Raw genomic sequence first — 18,757 nt, 5'->3', positions numbered from 1 at the left:
AACATGCTTTAAATGAACATAATACCTCTGCAAGAAACGTGCCTTAGCAACAACAAAGCAAAGGAAGGCAGATGAGTAAAATATGTGCAGTGGCCATCAGAGCAAGCATAAGGCAACACAAGTAAAACATTTAGTCTCATCTGCTGCTGCTCCTTTCAAAAGCAAGCAAGCTGGGAAGAGAAATCACACATATAGGGAAAGAAAAGAGAAAAAGGAAAATGCAGATTTTTGGCAAAATAATCACGAGATAAGCAAAAGTTACTGGGTGGTTTGCAATACAAATTCAATTTTATTTATAAACGGGACACAGAGTACACAAATTTGATGTGTTTATCTCAATGGAGGAATTTGTTAACTTGTACTATTTATTTCTCTATAGAGGTTATACACAGTTTCTCTGTGGTATATATAAATCTCCATCCTCTGGAAAACAACAAAATTTAATAGCTGATAAAAACCCAGATAGCAGTAATTCAATAAATAAAAAGGTTTTATTGCTCATTACTTGGATAAGAAATTATTTATAAAAGATGCTATAACTTACCATTTTCTTAACAAACTACTCACCTGTCGAGTGACTATAAAGTATGCCAAAAAGACCATGGAATTTGAAAATGTGATGAAGTATGTAACTGGCTCCATGATATCCCAGGAGTACACCCACCAAGTGAGCCAGGCCATTGCCCCGCCCTGAATGGACAGCAATGCTAATCCAGCCCACAGAAGTCCATTGGTTTTGACTTCTGAGCGAGCTTCAATTCTCGCTTTCATCTGAGGGGAGAAAAAGTGACTGTTAGTTCGGTTTACAGTGCACCAACTTAAAAAAAAAAAAACAGAAAAGGAAGAAAAGTAAAGTAATGCACATCTGTATTACTTTATTTAAAGAGGTCTGATTTACGAAAAATAGAATGTATAAAACATATACATTCATGAGTGATCACTTATTTCCAAATCAGTTCATTAATAAACCATTTGTTAAATTATAAAGGCAATACCTGCCCATGGAAAAAAATTTAAATAGTATAGAAGGGTATACAATGAAAAATTCAGAAGTCATCCTCTGAAACCTAACTAAAAATTACATGCCTATTTTCTTTGACTCAGCAGTTTCACTTCTGGGAATTCATCCTACAGGTACACTTGCACACGTGTGATTCATCATAGGTTCATTCTTAAGAGTAAAAGACCATAAATTAACCAATTTTTCATCAAGGTATCATGCAGCTATAGTGAGGAGGCTCTCTATGTACCAATACGGAGATCTTTCCAGGATCTACTGTTAGTGAAAAAAGGTGAGAAAAGTGTATAACAGCATATACTGTTTCCTGGAAAAGGGAACAAAATAATAATATATTTGCATTTGTTTGCACATAGATAAAGAAAATCTGAAATGATTCACAGGTTCAGGGATATGGTACGGGGAGGACAGTAGGAGGAAAACTTTCCATTGGCCACCTTTTTAGGTTTTTAAATCTTAACACAAGTAAATATCACCAACTTTTTAAAAAGTAAAGAAAAAATTAAAACGTACCATCCAACAAATAAAAAAGTCCCTCTCTCTGGCATCCCCTAAGTATTCTTAGAGGTAATCACTATCAAAAGTTTCTTTTAGGGACTTCCCTGGAGGTCCAGGGGTAAAGAATTAGCCTTCCAATGCAGGGGATGCAGGTTTGATCCCTGGTCAGGGAACTTAGATCCCACATGCTGCGGGGCAACTAAGCCCGTGCGCCACCAACTACTGAGCCCACCTCAACTAGAGAGCACACACGCCACAACTACAGAGCCCAGGTGCTCTGAAGCCCGCGTGCCTCAAGGAACACCTGACACAGCCCCCCGCAAAAAAAGTTTCTTTTAACAACAAGGTCCGACTGTATATAGCACAGGGGTCTATATTCAATACCCTGTGATAAACCATATGGAAAAGAATATAAAAAAGAATGTGTGTATATGTATGTATAACTAAATCACTGCTGTACAGCAGAATTTAAAACAACTATACTTTCATAAAACAACAACAAAACAAGTTTCTTCTACCTCTAGAAACTTTTTATTCATACACAAAGATACACATACACCTACCCATTTTTAAAAATCACAAGTGGGATCAGAGGTTTAAAAAATGCATTTTTCCCTTAAATTAAAACAGACTCCTGCCCCTCCTCCCCAGAAATTTTTTTTTTTTTTCCTCCACCACTGATTAACTTCAGATGTTAGGAAGCCACTGCTAACTTTCCAGCTGTAATTCTGTTGAGCAGAGTGGGAGCCATGGGCCTATTCTCTGAAAAACAAACAGCGGTAGTGCTCCAGCTAGTGCATCCCAGCTCATCTTATACTCAGTTACCAAGATACTATGGCCAATCCATGGAAAGGATGCACGGCACAGAGTTTAAGACAGCAGCCTGGAGTCAGACCACCAGAGTTCAAGTTCTGGCTCTAATAAGTATTAGCTTATATACCTTTGCTGCCTTAGTTTCCTCATCTGAAGAATGAGGACGATAACAATACCAAACTCAGAGGTTCATTGTGAGGATTAAAGGAGAAAACAAGCCTACGTACAGCGTTCAGAAAAACACTCACATGGAGCAATAATACCAATAAATATTGGGTATTATTTACAAACAGACTCAACAGGTGATGCTTCCGAACCTGTTCGAGGGGCTGCAGCTGTCCCTTCAGGTGGTCAATTTTCTCCAGCAGATGGTGCTCTCTCTTTTTCTGAAACTCTTCTAAATGCAAGGCTGTGAACAGCCTGTGAACCAAGGATTTCATGTTTTCCATCTCAGTAGTGTGCTCACTACTCAGTTTTTCTGAGAAAAGAAGACACAAGGGAAACATAAGGCAGTTAACACATCTTTTCCTCCAGGGTTTGTAACTCTAGGGAACCAAATCTGAGTTCCCCTGGCTGGCCACTTGGACGCTCCCCACTCCTCGGGGGGCATTTGGTACCGGCCTGTATTCCTGTCTCAGGTGATTCCATTCATCTCTCTCTGGAATAATAAATAACCAGACAGTAGGTTTAAAATTCATTATGTTTTTGTCTTTTTTCTTTTGTAATATGACTAGTGCTGTTTTTTTTTTTTTTTTTTTTTTTTTCTTTTTGCGGTATGTGGGCCTCTCACTGCTGTGGCCTCTCCCGTTGCGGAGCACAGGCTCCGGACGCGCAGGCCCAGCGGCCATGGCTCACGGGCCCAGCCGCTCCGCGGCATGTGGGATCCTCCCAGACCGGGGCACGAACCCGCATCCCCTGCATCGGCAGGCGGACTCTCAACCACTGCGCCACCAGGGAGGCCCACTAGTGCTGTTTTTTAAAAAAAGGAAGAATAATACAGGAAAAGGAAGTATCCATCTACCAGAACCCAGGTGAATACCTCACCTGAGTTTGTAACACATTAGTTACAGGTTCACTTTTATACCTGAGTTAACCTAAGATCCTTCTTCACCCTCAACTATGTATCCAAAATCATTTTAGGATCCCCCGGGGAGGGAAACTGGTGTACAAACATGTAAACAAAAGTATAATATACATTTGAAAAGCAATTCAAGTGTAAGTTCTTTTCAACAAGGTATAGATCTGAAGGGAGGTTCATACTGACGAAAGGGAATCAGTTTCTGAGCTTTTAACACAGAGTTCTTTTGATTCTGGATTTCTCTCATACTACCACTTCAGTGGATCTACAGATCTACATAAAACTGTGCTGTAATGATGCCTTTCTGAGGGTTATAACTGTTCCCCACCACTGTAAGAGAATTTGAGATAGGGGGACAGAGTGAGGGGAGAGAAGACAGACCTTCCTGCCAGGCAGCAGAAACAACTGCAGATAAGGGAGATTTACGATCCTAGTGCCAGTACTATCCAGCGGTTTTCCAGTCTGTGACAGCAGTTAACCAGTCTGTTACAGACTGAAGTTAATTTTCCTCTATCTCCACCCCCTTCTTCAAGACTTTATTGTGGTCTTTAATCCCTTCCACATTCTAGGTTAAAACTCTACAAAGAGGTAGAAACGAGAAGTTCCCTTCTAGCCTTTTGAGATTTGCAGAACAGTCAGAGCCCTTTTGTTGTGATGAAAATGTATGGATACATAAAAGGTCTACATACAGAAAAACGGCAGAGATGGGGCATGATTTTGTCCAAAGCTGTGGAACATAACAAAGATAAACAAAGCCAGACACTAGTTCAAGTGGTAAGGATAGATTTTATTCAGTAACTACTGTACTAGGGAAGGGGATCTGGCATGAACTGAACTCAGCTTCTATTTGTGCAGAGGTGGAGGGGCGTTTTCAGGGAGGGAGGAGAACATCAAGGGGCTTAAGCAGAGTCAGGGAAGTGGAAATTTACAAAAAGTGGGAATGGAAGTTGCTTAATGTGACCAGGCCATTTGGGTCTGTTAACTGGCGCTTGTCCAGAAGAGGAAGATCAAGTAGACCAATGAGGTGCCCTGAAAAGGTTTATCTCCACTTATTCCCTTAAATGCTAAATGAGAAGGAGAAGACCTTGCAGAGAGCTGGGAACTCACTGGACATGAAATTTCTATCTCATCATGGATTTTCATTTTCATTTTTCTCAATTTCTTCCATCCTTCTGTCTTTGGGGTTAAATACTGTCCTGATTTTTAAAAAGAATCAAGAATAGAAGAATGTTCATAATTGTTGAAATGATGGATTTGTTTTAATTTCTCTATACTTAATTTGTGTTTGAAAATTTTTTAAAATATTTTTCCTCAAGGGATCTTCAGAGTAATTGCTCATATCAGTGCTGGAGCACGAGATCAGCTGGATCGTCTAGTTATACCAGAAAGTAAGAAAATGCTTAAAATAAAAATGGGGGCAAGTCATAAGGACATGGGAGCCAATGATCTTCAAATTGTACCAGAGGGCTTCCCTGGTGGCGCAGTGGTTGAGAATCCGCCTGCCAATGCAGGGGATATGGGTTTGAGCCCTGGTCTGGGAGGATCCCACATGCCGTGGAGCAACTGGGCCCATGAGCCACAACTACTGAGCCTGAGTATCTGGAGCCTGTGCTCCGCAACAAGAGAGGCCGCGACAGTGAGGCCCGTGCACCACGATGAAGAGTGGCCCCCGCTTGCCACAACTGGAGAAAGCCCTCGTACAGAAACGAAGACCCAATACAGCCAAAAATAAATATATAAATAAATAAATTTATTTTTAAAAAAAATTGTACCAGATATGGTTAGCAGGAGCCCCTTAAGCTGGCTCCTGTGTTCTTGTGACTTACTCCCATTTTTTGTTAGTATTTCCTTAATTTTTCTTTTATTGAAGTATAGTTGACTTACAATATTATATTAGTTTCAGGTGTACAGCATAGTAATTGAGTATTTTTACATATTATACTCCATTAAAAGTTATTACAAAATAATGGCTATAATTTCCTGTGCTGTATAATATCTCCTTGTTGTTATTTTATAGTTTGTATCTCTTAATCCCCTACCCCTATCTTGCCTCTCCCCAGCTGGTAACCACTAGCTTGTTTTCTATACCTGTGAGTCTGTTTCTGTTTTGCTATATACATTCATTTTATTTTTTAGATTCTACACATAAGTGATAACATACAGTATTTGTTTTTGTCTGACTAAGCATAATATTTTCTAGGTCCATCCAGCTTGCTGCAAATGGCAGAATTTCATTCTTTTTTATGGCTGAGTAATATTCTAGTGTGTGTGTGTGTGTGTGTGTGTGTGTGTGTGTGTGTACATACCACATCTTCTTAAGCCAATCGTCTGTTGATGGACACTTGGGTTAACTACTGTAAACAGTGTTGCTATGAACACTGGGGTGCATGTATCTTTTCAAATTAGTGTTTTCATTTTTTTCTATATGCATACCAGGATTGGAATTGCTGGATCATATGGTAGTCCTATTTCTAGTTTTTTTGAGGAACCTCCACACTGTTTTCCATACTGGCTGCACTGATTTACATTCCCACCAGCAGTGTGCAAGGGTTTCCTTTTCTCCGCATCCTCACCAACATTTGTTATTTGTGGACGTTTCGATGATAGCTACTCTAACAGTTGTGAGGTGATATCTCATTGTTTTGATTTGCATCTCTCTAATAATTAGCGATGCTGAACATCTTTTCATGGGCCTGTTAGCTATCTGTATGTCTTCTTTGGAAAAATGTCTATTCAGGTCTTCCGCCCAGTTTCCATTTGCATGAAATATCTTTTTCCATCCCCTCGTTTTCAGTCTGTGTATGTCTTTAGCTCTGAAGTGAGTCTCTTGTAGGCCAGCATACAGAAGTTTCTGGGTTTTTTATCCAATCAGCTGCCCCTATGTCTTTTTATATATTTTTTTTAATTTTTATTTTTTTTGTGGTACGCGGGCCCCTCACCGCTGTGGCCTCTCTCGTTGCAGAGCACAGGCTCCAGACGCACAGGCCCAGCGGCCATGGCCTACGGGCCCAGCCGCTCTGTGGCACGTGGGACCCTCCCAGACCGGGGCACGAACCCGTGTACCCTGCATCAGCAGGTGGACCCCCAACCACTGCGCCACCAGGGAAGCCCCCCTATGTCTTTTGAGTGGAGCATTTAGTCCACTGACATTTAAAGTAATTATTGATATGTATGTACTTATTGCCATTTTATTAACTTTTTTTAGTTGTTTTCGTAGTTCTTCTCTGTTTTATTTTCTGTATCTAAATCACCTCCCCCCACCACCTCTCCCCATCCCCTTGGCATCTACTGATGATTCCTGTCTGAATTTGGCTGCAATGTAATGATTTTTGAACTACAACAGCCCTCCTCCCATATTTACCAGTCAGAACTTGGCATTCCAACTAAAAACATGAACCTTCCCTTATTTACTGATTTATTTATCTCACCATCTATTTATTAAGGCATAGACTCAGTATTACTTTATCTTAACCCCGATAGTCCACAACCACAGCTTACTGAGAGCAGAAACCTCTGGAGCCAATACTGATAGGAACACTAAACTATAATCTTTGAATTGCTGAAGGCTCAGTGCTGACTAGTTTGAGAAATAAAAACAGTCACACATTCATGAGTTTTACCTCCAGGAGTCCCACCAGGTTCTCACAGTGAAGGTCAGAGATCAGAGAAAAATATCTCCCTGCTTCCAGCCGAGAAAGGAGAAAAGTAACCATTTTGAAACAGTCCTGAGCATTATTTTCTCCATACCAAGGAAATTACAGTTGACCCTCAAACAATATGGGGGATAGGGGCACCAACCCCACATGCAGTCAAAAATCCATGTATAACTTTATAGTTGGCCCTGTGTATTCATGATTCCATGGACTAAACCAACTGTGGACCACTTAGTACTGCAGTGTTTATTGAAACAAATCTGCATGTAAAGTGGACCCATGCAGTTCAAACCTATGTTGTTCAAGGGTTAACTGTACTTTACCAGAACCTAGTCTGGCCTGGAGAAAGGGCAATTAGCCAACTCCAGGCCCCTCTAGCCTTCCTGTCTCATATAGGGGAGGGAAAAAATGGCTAAGAAACTCTTCTGAAGGTTACAGCACAGTAATCCTGGCCCAATAAAATCCTTGAGATTTAATCATAAAATTATAGAATGCTTCTCCCCCCCAAAACCTTAACACCACATCAACAGGGCTCCAGTTCTGTGCAAGACACAGACTCTATTCAAGAAAGAATTTCTAGGGAAACTCAAATACAACAGTGTAGAGAAACAGGGACACTAGAAAAAACTGAAGCCTCTGATACCTACAGCTATAGCAAACAGTAAACAGCTGAGCTCCTGGTCAGAGACACATAAAACCTCAAACTAAAGACCTACTTGCTTCAGTTTCTATTTTTAATAATATCATGTCTAGCTTTCAACAAAAAATTACAAGGCAAGAAAAAAACAATCTAAAGAGACAAAGCAAGCATCAGAATCAGAATCTGATATGGCAGAGATTTTGGAATTTTCAGACCAGGAAATTAAGACAAATATGATTAATATGGTAAGGACTGTGATGGAAAAAGTTGACAACATGCAAGAACAGATGAGTAATGTAAACAGAGAGATGAACATTGTAACAAAGAATCAAAAAGAATTGCCAAAAATCAAAAACACTTTAATAGAAAGGAAGAATGCCTTTGACAGGCTCACCAGTAAACTAGACACAGAGGGGGAAAGAATCAGTCAGGCTGATCATGGTGATACCCACATCCAAAGACAAAAGAGAAGCTGCAATGAGATGGGAGGAGAGGTGCAATCACAATCAGATCAAATCCCATAACTGCTGGTGGGTGACTCACAAACTGGAGAACACTTATACCACAGAAGTCCACCCACTGGAGTGAAGATTCTGAGCCCCACGTCAGGCTTCCCAATCTGACGGTCAGGCAACAGGGGGAAGAATTTCTAGAGAATCAGACTTTGAAGGCTAGCAGGATTTGATTGCAGGACTTTGACAGGACTGGGGAAAACAAAGACTCCGCTCTTGGAGTCCACTGCTGCAGAACAGAATAAATAAAAAAGAATGAAAAGAAATGAAGACAGCCTAAGAGACTTCTGGGACAGCATTAAACGCAAAAACATTCGAATTATACAGGTCCCAGAAGGAGAAGAGAGAGAGAAAGGACCCGAGAAAATATCTGAAGAGATTATAGTCGAAAAATTCCCTAACATGGGAAAGGAAATAGCCACCCAAATCCAGGAAGCGCAGTGAGTCCCATACAGGATAAACCCAAGGAGAAACACGCCAAGACACGTAGTAATCAAATTGGCAAAAATTAAAGACAAAGAAAAATTCTTGAAGGCAGCAAGGGAAAAAAGACAAATAACATACAAGAGAAATCCCATAAGGTTAACAGCTGATTTCTCAGCAGAAACTCTACAAGCCAGAAGGGAGTGGCATGACATATTTAAAGTGATGAAAGGGGAGAAACTACAACCAAGATTACTCTACCCAGCAAGGATCTCATTCAGATTCAATGGAGAAATCAAAAGCTTTACAGACAAGCAAAAGCTAAGAGAATTCAGCACCACCAAATGAGCACTACAACAAATGCTAAAGGAACTACTCTAAGTGGGAAACACAAGAGAAGGACCTACAAGACAAACCCAAAACAATTAAGAAAATGGTCATAGGAACATACATATCAATAATTACCTTAAACATGAATGGATTAAATGCTCCAACCAAAAGACACAGGCTCACTGAATGGATACAAAAACAAGACCCATATATAGGCTGTCTAAAACAGACCCACTTCAGACCTAGGGACACATAGAGACTGAAAGTGAGGGGGTGGAAAAAGATATTCCATGCAAATGGAAATCTAAAGAAAGCTGGAGTAGCAATACTCATATCAGATAAAATGGACTTTAAAGAATGTTACAAGAGACAAGGAAGGACACTAAATAATGATCAAGGGATTAATCCAAGAAGAAGATATAACAATTGTAAATATATATGCACCCAACATAGGAGCACCTCAGTACATAAGGTAACTGCTAACAGCTACAAGAGAGGATAACAAAAGTAACACAATAATATTGGGGGACTTTAACACCTCACTTACACCAATGGACAGATCATCCAAACAGAAAATTAATAAGAAAACACAAGCTTTAAATGACACAATAGACCAGATAGATTTAATTGAGATTTATAGGACATTCCATCCAGAAACAGCAGATTACACTTTCTTCTCAAGTGAGCATGGAACATTCTCCAGGATAGATCACACCTTGGGTCACAAATCAAGCCTCAGTAAATTTAAGAAAACTGAAATCATATCAGGCATCTTTTCTGACCACAACACTATGAGTTAGAAATCAATTACAGGGAAAAAACGTCAAAACACAAACAACATGGAGGTTAAACAATATGTTACTAAATAACCAAGAGATCACTGAAGAAATCAAAGAGGAAATCAAAAAATACCTAGAGAAAATGACAATGAAACACGATGATCCAAAACCTATGGGACGCAGCAAAAGCAGTACTAAGAGGGAAGTTTATAGCAGTACAATCCTACCTCAAGAAACAACAAACATCTCAAATAAACAACCTAACTTTAGACCTAAAGGAACTAGAGAAAGAAGAACAAACAAAACCCAAAGTTAGCAGAAGGAAAGAAATCATAAAGATCAGAGCAGAAATAAATGAAATAGAAACAAAGAAGACAATAGCAAAGATCAATAAAACTAAAAGCTGGTTCTTTGAGAAGATAAACAAAATTGATAAACCTTTAGCCAGACTTATCAAGAAAAAGAGGGAGAGGACTCAAATCAATAAAATTAGAAATGAAAAAGAAGTTACAACAGACACCACAGAAATACAAAGTATCCTAAGAGACTACCACAAGTAACTCTATGCCAATGAAATGGACAATCTGGAAGAAATGGACAAATTCTTAGAAAAGTATAACCTTCCAAGAATGAACCAGGAAGAAATAGAAAATATGAACAGACCAATCACAAGTAATGAAATTGAAACTGTGATTAAAAGTCTTCCAACAAACAAAAGTCCAGGACCAGATGGCTTCACAGGTGAATTCTATCAAACATTTAGAGAAGAGCTAACACCCATTCTCCTCAAACTCTTCCAAAAAATTCCAGAGGAAGGAATACTCCAAAACGCCTTCTATGAGACCACCATCACCCTGATACCAAAACCAGACAAAGATACTACAAAAAAAGAAAATTACAGACCAATATCACTGATGAATATAGATGCAAAAATCCTCAACAAAATACTAGCAAACAGAATCCAACAACACATTAAAAGGATTACACACCATGATCAAGTGGGATTTATCCCAGGGATGCAAGGATTCTTCAATATATGTAAATCAATCAATGTGATACACCATATTAACAAACTGAATAATAAAAACCATATGATCAGCTCAACAGATGCAGAAAAAGCTTCTGACAAAATTCAACACCAATTTATGATAAAAACTCTCCAGAAAGCATGCATAGAGGGAAACTGCCTCAACATAATAAAGGCCATATATGACAAACCCAGAGCAAACATCATTCTCAATGGTGAAAAACTGAAAGCATTTCCTCTAAGATCAGGAACAAGACAAGGATGTCCACTCTCACCACTATTATTCAACATAGTTTTGGAAGTCCTAGCCATGGCAATCAGAGAAGAAAAAGAAATAAAAGGAATACAAATTGGAAAAGAAGAAGTAAAACTGTCACTGTCTGCAGATGGCATTATACTATACATAGAGAATCCTAAAGATACCACCAGAAAACTACTAGAGCTAATCAATGAATCTGGTAAAGTTGCAGGATATAACATGAATGCACAGAAATCTCTTGCATTCCTATACACTAATGATGAAAAATCTGAAAGAGAAATTAAGGAAACACTCCCATTTACCACTGCAACAAAAAGAATAAAATACCTAGGAATAAACCTACCTAGGGTGACAAAAGACCTCCATGAAGAAAACTATAAGATACTGATGAAAGAAATTAAAGATGATACCAACAGATGGAGAGATATACCATGTTCTTGGATTGGAAGAATCAACACTGTGAAACTGACTATACTACCCAAAGCAATCTACAGATTCAATGCAATCCCTATCAAATTACCAATGGCAATTTTTTTGCAGCATTAGAACAAAAAATCTTAAAATTTCTACGGAGACACAAAAGACCCCAAATAGCCAAAGCAGTATTGAGGGAAAAAAACGGAGCTGGAGGAATCAGAGCCCCTGACTTCAGTCTATACTACAAAGCTACAGTAATCAAGACAATATGGTACTGGCAGAAAAACAGAAATACAGATCAACTGAACAAGATAGAAAGCCCAGAGAGAAACCCACGCACCTATGGTCAACTACTCTATGACAAAGGAGGCAAGGAATTACAATGGAGAAAAGACAGTCTCTTCAATAAGTCGTGCTGCAAAAAATGGACAGCTACATGTAAAAGAATTAAATTAGAACACTCCCTAACACCATACACAAAAATAAACTCAAAATGGATGAGACCTACATGTAAGACCGGACACTATAAAACTCTTAGAGGAAAACATAGGAAGAACACTCTGACATAAATCACAGCAAGATCTTTTTTGATCCACCTCCTAGAGTAATGAAAATAAAAACAAAAATAAACAAATGGGACCTAATGAAACTTAAAAGCTTTTGCAAAGCAAAGGAAACTACAAACAAGACAAAAAGGCAACCCACAGAATGGGAGAAAATATTTGCAAACGAATCAATGAACAAAGGATTAATCTCCAAAATATATAAACAGCTCATGCAGCTCAATATTAAAAAAACAAACAACTCAGTACAAAAATGGGCAGAATCCTAAATAGACATTTCTCCAAAGAAGACATACAGATGGCCAAGAGGCATATGAAAAGCTGCTCAACACCACTAATGATTAGAGAAATGCAAATCAAAACTACAATGAGGTATCACCTCACATCAGTTAGAATGGGCATCTCCAGAAAATCTACAAACAACAAATGCTGGAGAGGGTGTGGAGAAAAGGGAACCCTCTTGCACTGTTGGTGGGAATGTAAATTGATACAGCCACTATGGAGAACAGTATGGAGATTCCTTAAAAAACTAAAAAGAGAATTACCATATGATCCAGCAATCCCACTACTGGGCATATACCCAGAGAAAACCATAATTCAAAAAGACACATGCACCCCAATGTTCACTGCAGCACTATTTACCATAGCCAGGTCATGGAAGCAACCTAAATGCCCATCGACAGACGAATGGATAAAGAAGATGTGGTACATATATACAATGGAGTATTACTCAGCATAAAAAGGAATGATATTGGGTCATTTGTAGAGACGTGGATGAATCTAGAGACCATCATACAGAGTGAAGTAAGTCAGAAAGAGAAAAGCAAATATCGTATATTAATGCATATATGTGGAATCTAGAAAAATGGTACAGATGAACTGGTTTGCAGGGCAGAAATTGAGACACAGATTAGAGAACAAACGTATGGACACCAAGTGGGGAAGTGGCCGGGCGGGGGATGGTGGTGGTGGGATGAATTGGGAGATTGGTATTGACATATATACACTAATATGTATAAAATGGATAACTAATAAGAACCTGCTGTATAAAAAAATAAATAAAATTAAATTTAAAAAATTTTTTAAAAAGATAAAAATGGAACGTTTTCATTATGTTTCAGTGGAGAATCACATGTGGAAATATGGTCAAGGAGGTTTTTTTCGCTTAACTTACGTGGAACCCAAACATCAAAGCGATTAACGTAACCAAGATGGTGCAGATGATTTTCAGCGCTTGATTTGGATATTTTGAGTATGTCAGCTATCTCCCGAGTGGTATAACGTTGACTGTCCTCAATTATTGTTTCAATTTGATCGCTATCAACTTCAACTGGTCTACCCAACCATGGAGTATTGTCCAGAGAGATATCTCCAGCATGAAACTTCACAAACCACTTTTGACACGTTCGATCAGTCACAGCACCTTCTCCATACACTGCACACATCTTTTTTTGCGTTTCAGTTGCGTTTTTACCTTTCTTGAAATAATAAAGCATAATATGCTGAAAATGTTGCTTTTTTCCTTCCATCTTCCATATTAAAATTCACCAATTTTGATATCTTTTTTTAAATGCATGCTGATATGACAGCTGTCACAATACAATCTAACAAAATTGTTTTGAATTAATGAGAGACAGCTAAGTGCTACTAGAGTCATTGAACAGAAAAAACCGAACGTTTTGGCCCAGCCAACAGAAAATGTTTCACTCCAGCGCTTGATAGTGGGGGAGACTGTGGGGAAGGGGTGGAGCTCATGGGAACTCTGTGCTCTCTGCTCCACCACGCTGTGAACCTGAAACTGCCCTAGAAAAAAGAAAACCTACTTAAAAATAAAATAAAAGTTAAGAGCTGTACAACGGTATACGCTTGAGTCCCTGATTTTCAGGTCGACTTCTTCTTAACCCAGTAATGTCAGATTAAGCATTCAAGATCCTAAAATGAAGCCTTAAAAGTCTAAAAAGAGTATATGAGACTAAAAGCCCTGACAGACTACTTCTACCAATCATTTCTACCATTGCTAGAAAAGCTTAAACATTGGCTCTCCAAAGCCTTCTTGGTCATTTGGTTAACTAAAACAAATTCTTAGGATAAGCCTGCTCCCTGAAAAAGGCCCACAGCGAAAGGGAAGTGTTAAGATACTTGCATAGCCGTGTTTCTTACCTTTCTTAGGGCACTGTACATCGTATGTGATTTTATTAATGACAAGTCTAAAATCATTCATTAGCAAGATTTCCATCAAGGTTGAAGCTGCAATTTCACTGCCATCTGAAAATGCAAAAATAAGTCCTTGTTTTACAATAGTAAGAACCATGTTTCAACATATGGAAAAACACTTGCTAATCCAGGTCTCTACAATACAGTAGTGGACATCTGTCTGTTCCGTGGTGGGGGCTTTCGCATACCCGATACTGTTCCCACCGGGAGGGAATCCTCTCTTGCTGCTCTACTGCCCATTACAGTGGACCAAGGAGAACAGGCAGGCGCCCCGTCTCCCACTTTGTCGGCGGCGCTGGGACCCAGGCTGACGTCCCTCGTGAGACTGTACCTGCAGACGGTCATGCAAGGCCAGAGCAGTGCAGGTGGCGGCAGAGGGGCTGTGGGTGTCGGCAGCAAAGCCCATCAGGCCGTTCCCAGCCTAATCTCTCTACTTGTGTCCTTCTTCGGCTCCTGCCCTCTTCTTCTTCTTTTTCTTCTTCTTTTTTAAAATTTATTTATTTTTGGCTGCGTTGGGTCTTCGTTGCTGCAGGCCGGCTTTCTCTAGTTGCAGCGAGCGGGGGCTACTCTTCGTTGCGGTGCGTGGGCTTCTCATTGTCATGGCTTCTCTTGTTGCGGAGCACGGACTCTAGGCGCGTGGGCTTCAGTAGCTGTGGCACGTGGGCTCAGTAGTTGTGGCTTACGGGCTCTAGAGTGCGGGCTCAGTAGTTGTGGCGCACGGGCTTAGTTGCTCCGCGGCATGTGGGATCTTCCCGGACCGGGGCTCGAATCTGCGTCCCCTGCATTGGCAGGTGGATTCCTAACCGCTGCGCCGCCAGGGGAACCCTCCTGCCCTCTTCTGGGCCTGGCTTTCTGTCAGTTCCAGTCAGAGAGCCTGCTGACACACACCCGTTTAGCCAGAGCTCATTTCGGCGGCTTGCAGCCTAACGCCTAACCGCTGGCAGGAACGTTTGTGGAAGCCCGCCTCTCTCTTACTTTTAGCCGCTAAGGGGGACTGATGTGCACTGACTGAAACTTGGTAGCACCGCAACCACCGCCACACAGGGCTCCCTCCCTTTCTAGCCGAGCAAAGACGACAAGAGGCAAAACTGCAAGTGGCTGGAGTGGCAGGGAGAGCAACAAACATAGCTGAACCAAAGGAATAAATCTGCACTTGTGCAGTGTATTTCCTAGAGGTGGAGAGATTGTGATTTCAAATATCCCAGGAACAGTTCAGAAAAAAAAAAAAAATCTCTAGGAGAATGTCAGAGTCAGCGTGCTTTGCACAGCTTCTTATATAGCCCAGCTTTTGCTGCTATATTTTTGAACTTTCATGTAACCCAGGTGTTAAGATTCAAACTCACTGAACAATAAGCAAAAAACTGGCGCTGGTAGGGGCTTCTCTATCATTCTTCTTTCGGAACGGTCTACATATAATTATGTGATATAGAGTCCAGGATGTATGTTTTCGCCTGGCCTGGCATCGCTTGGCTGCATTCAACCGGATATGCATGACAACAGTAATACTGCTAGTAAAATCAGGAAGAACCTGTTTGCCTGCCTCCTGTCTGGCTCTCAGCAGTTCTTTTGTTCCAGAAGGCAGCAAGTCAAGTCTGCACCTGGGGCTGTTCCTAGAATTTGGCTGTTTGGGTTCCTGTTCATCAGCTGGGGTGAGATCATCTTCCCAGGAATTGCCAAATAACTCAGCCCACACTGTGGGCAAAACTGTGACAAGCTTAGAACACTCTTTTCAAGCCCAAATTAAATGCAGGCAAATTCCACCCACAGAGCCTCTTTTTAAAAAGATCAGCAACACACCAAATCCTTTTATCTGACTTTGCAAGTGTCACTTTAAAATTTACATTTAAATGACTTCACACCTGCTCCTTAAAATATTATTATAAAAAGAAATCAACTGAGTATGATTTCTCAGTTGAAGTACTACATTATCCTTTATGCTATTATAGGAACAGCAAGAGATTGATGTGAAACACTTTTAAGGAGGTAACGATACAGTGATGAATTTTTCACCTATGCTTGGGCAAGTACTGATATGAACCCCAACACAGCGTTTTCACTCAGTCCAAAGAGCCCGTTTAGTCTATGATTTCTAGGGGTTTTCTCTGTGTTTTATGTTTCAAAGCTACTCAAATTATTTTTTAGAAACAAGCAGGGTACACATCAATGTTTTAACCTAATTTCAGGCAAGCACTGTGCTCAGTGCCCTTCTGAGTTCTGGGTTTGCACTTGCCTGCTCTGAGGAAGGCAGGCCCTGACCTGCAGGGAAGGCCCAGGGGGTTCAGTGTTCCTGTGACTGGGGGGTGGGGGGGGGAATGTCGGTCCAGTCAGGGATGAAGTATTAGGCCACTGTGGTCACAGGACTAAAACCTTCTTTCTCTGATCCTGGTTTCAGCAGGAAGAAACTCCCCTTCTGGTTGAATCCAAAGTCCTTACAATAACCTACAACAAGGCTTTCCCTAACCTGCCCTTCCCCTCCTACTTGGACCCAGCTCCCTCCCTTTTCAGTTGAGGGTGGAGTTAGCTCCCACCTCAGGGCCTCTGCCTGGAGAGCCCTTCTCCCATCTACATCTTCTCTCATCTCTTCCGGGTCTCCACCCAAATGTGACCTGAGTGAGCACCTCCCACCAACACACCCAACTCCCACCCCCCATCACTCTGCTTTATTTTTGACTGTAACACTAATTATCTAACATATTATATATTTTATTTCTTTATCTTGTTTCTTTCTCCTCTTAAAATGTAAGCTCCCTAAGAACAGGAGTTTTAATCTCTGTTGTTCTTTGCTCTATCTCTAGTATCTAGGATAGTGCCTGGCATATGTTAGTATAAAAAAATTAATACACAGAAACCTCAATTAAATAGAGTCCAGAGACCAGAAGGGGGAGCTCTCACACCCTGTGAGGACAGCAGAGCCCAACAGGAAGAAGACTCCTCTTCTTTCCCAGCAAGGACTCAGCCAACGAAAAGCCATGGACTGTTTGTTTACTATAGCCCTATTCACTTCCTTTTCCTCTATAAAAGAGGTCTCCTTCCCTTGTCCTGCAAGTCCTCACATGTGGCTCACCATGGTTGCAGACCCTGAATTGCAATTCTCTGCTGATCTGCAATAAATCCATCTTTGCTGGAGAAATACCTAGCAGTCTCTTTGTTTCAGGTCAACATTTGTTAGGTGCTCAATATTTGTTGAGTAAATAAATTCTTTAATCTCTATTTTTCCAACTTCCATGTCTACCTCTTAATTGGTTCTGAACTTGGATAGGGAAGAAGAATGTTAATTTCCTTTTCAAAACTGCAATAGTAATCATTAACTTTTAAATAAGTTTATTCTAAGTATGTAATACTACAATAAAATAACAGTGAAAATTTATTCACTTATTTATATTTATAGTAGCCTCTGTATATTGGACTGGGGTAAAGAATTCTTTGTTCTCTTTTAGGGGCAGGAGGACCTCCTTTTATATCCTCAGACCATGAAAACATAAAGGCTATATCCTAAATTTTAAATGTCTATGTGATTAACCACCTCTGCTGGTATTAAACTATATATATATATATATATATATATATATATATATATATATATGTATATACACACATACACACACACACACACACACACACACATATACTTTCCTGAGAACTAATTTGTCAAAAAACACGCTAGACCATAATTGCTTTATAACAAAGGTTAATGAACTATTTGTGTATCTTAGTTATTCACTGGCTATTTCAATCATTGAGGCTGCATTTCATTTTCTAATTATTCAAATTTCTTACAGAAAATTAGACACTAATGACTGTGTCATTAAAATTTTCTCAGAGAAAAATCTGGGGGCTAAGTTTATGAAATAAGTAACCAAAACATGCATTAAGTTTATTCCATTTCTTTTTTATTCAATAGGGTTAATTTTTTTTATATTACTGCATGTTCAAAAGTGAAGGACTCAGTAACTGCCAACCATTTATTATATAATGAATTAAAGAATCAATTTTCTAGAAAAGTAAAGAACCAAAACAAAGGTTCAGAAGAAGAGAAAGACAAAGTTGAAGAAAACATATATATACCTGCTGTGAAGATGGCAGCCGTTTTGATACCTTTATCTTCATTTTGTAGGTCTTGAAGGAATGAACCAACTGTTGATAACATTGGTTTGACTGCAAATTGACAGCGCTCTTTTCTGGATGGCAAAGTAAGTGTTATCAAGGGAAGGCCATATTTATAATTAATTGTGATTTCTGTTAAGAAAAAAAGAGATGGTAATAGAGGATGGATAAAATTTCCTTTAAAAATAACTTTTTAAATTATTATTAAAAGATTATTAACTACAAAAATTCGAGAAGGGATGCCTAAATATAGAATTCATAACCCTCTGAATGCCTATAATAATTTACATCATGCCTACAGTGCCTTCATTATTCTAGTTTACATATTCCCCACCATTCTATAACATTTTATTAAGCATGTATCACACTTTATTATAATTATCTGCTTAGAGTCTTCCCAGGTAAAAATTTATTGAGGGCAGAAACTGC

At 39.7% G+C, this 18,757-nt stretch overlaps 1 protein-coding gene across 1 annotated transcript in view; it reads right to left on the bottom strand.

Moving 5' to 3' along the window:
• The window catches only part of MCUB (mitochondrial calcium uniporter dominant negative subunit beta), a 91,060-nt gene that overhangs the window by 1,704 nt on the left and 70,599 nt on the right, over positions 1-18,757 (bottom strand). Inside the window, 4 exon segments of the mRNA XM_081225625.1 lie at positions 568-771; positions 2,647-2,807; positions 14,171-14,275; positions 18,290-18,460. Coding sequence (XP_081081751.1) covers positions 568-771; positions 2,647-2,807; positions 14,171-14,275; positions 18,290-18,460 — 641 coding nt within the window.

Source organism: Mesoplodon bidens (genome assembly GCF_964165515.1).
Source record: "Mesoplodon bidens genome assembly, chromosome: 1".
Taxonomy (NCBI): domain Eukaryota; kingdom Metazoa; phylum Chordata; class Mammalia; order Artiodactyla; family Ziphiidae; genus Mesoplodon; species Mesoplodon bidens.
The sequence above is the reverse complement of the archived record's forward strand: the minus strand, read 5'-3'. Positions and strand labels throughout refer to the sequence as shown.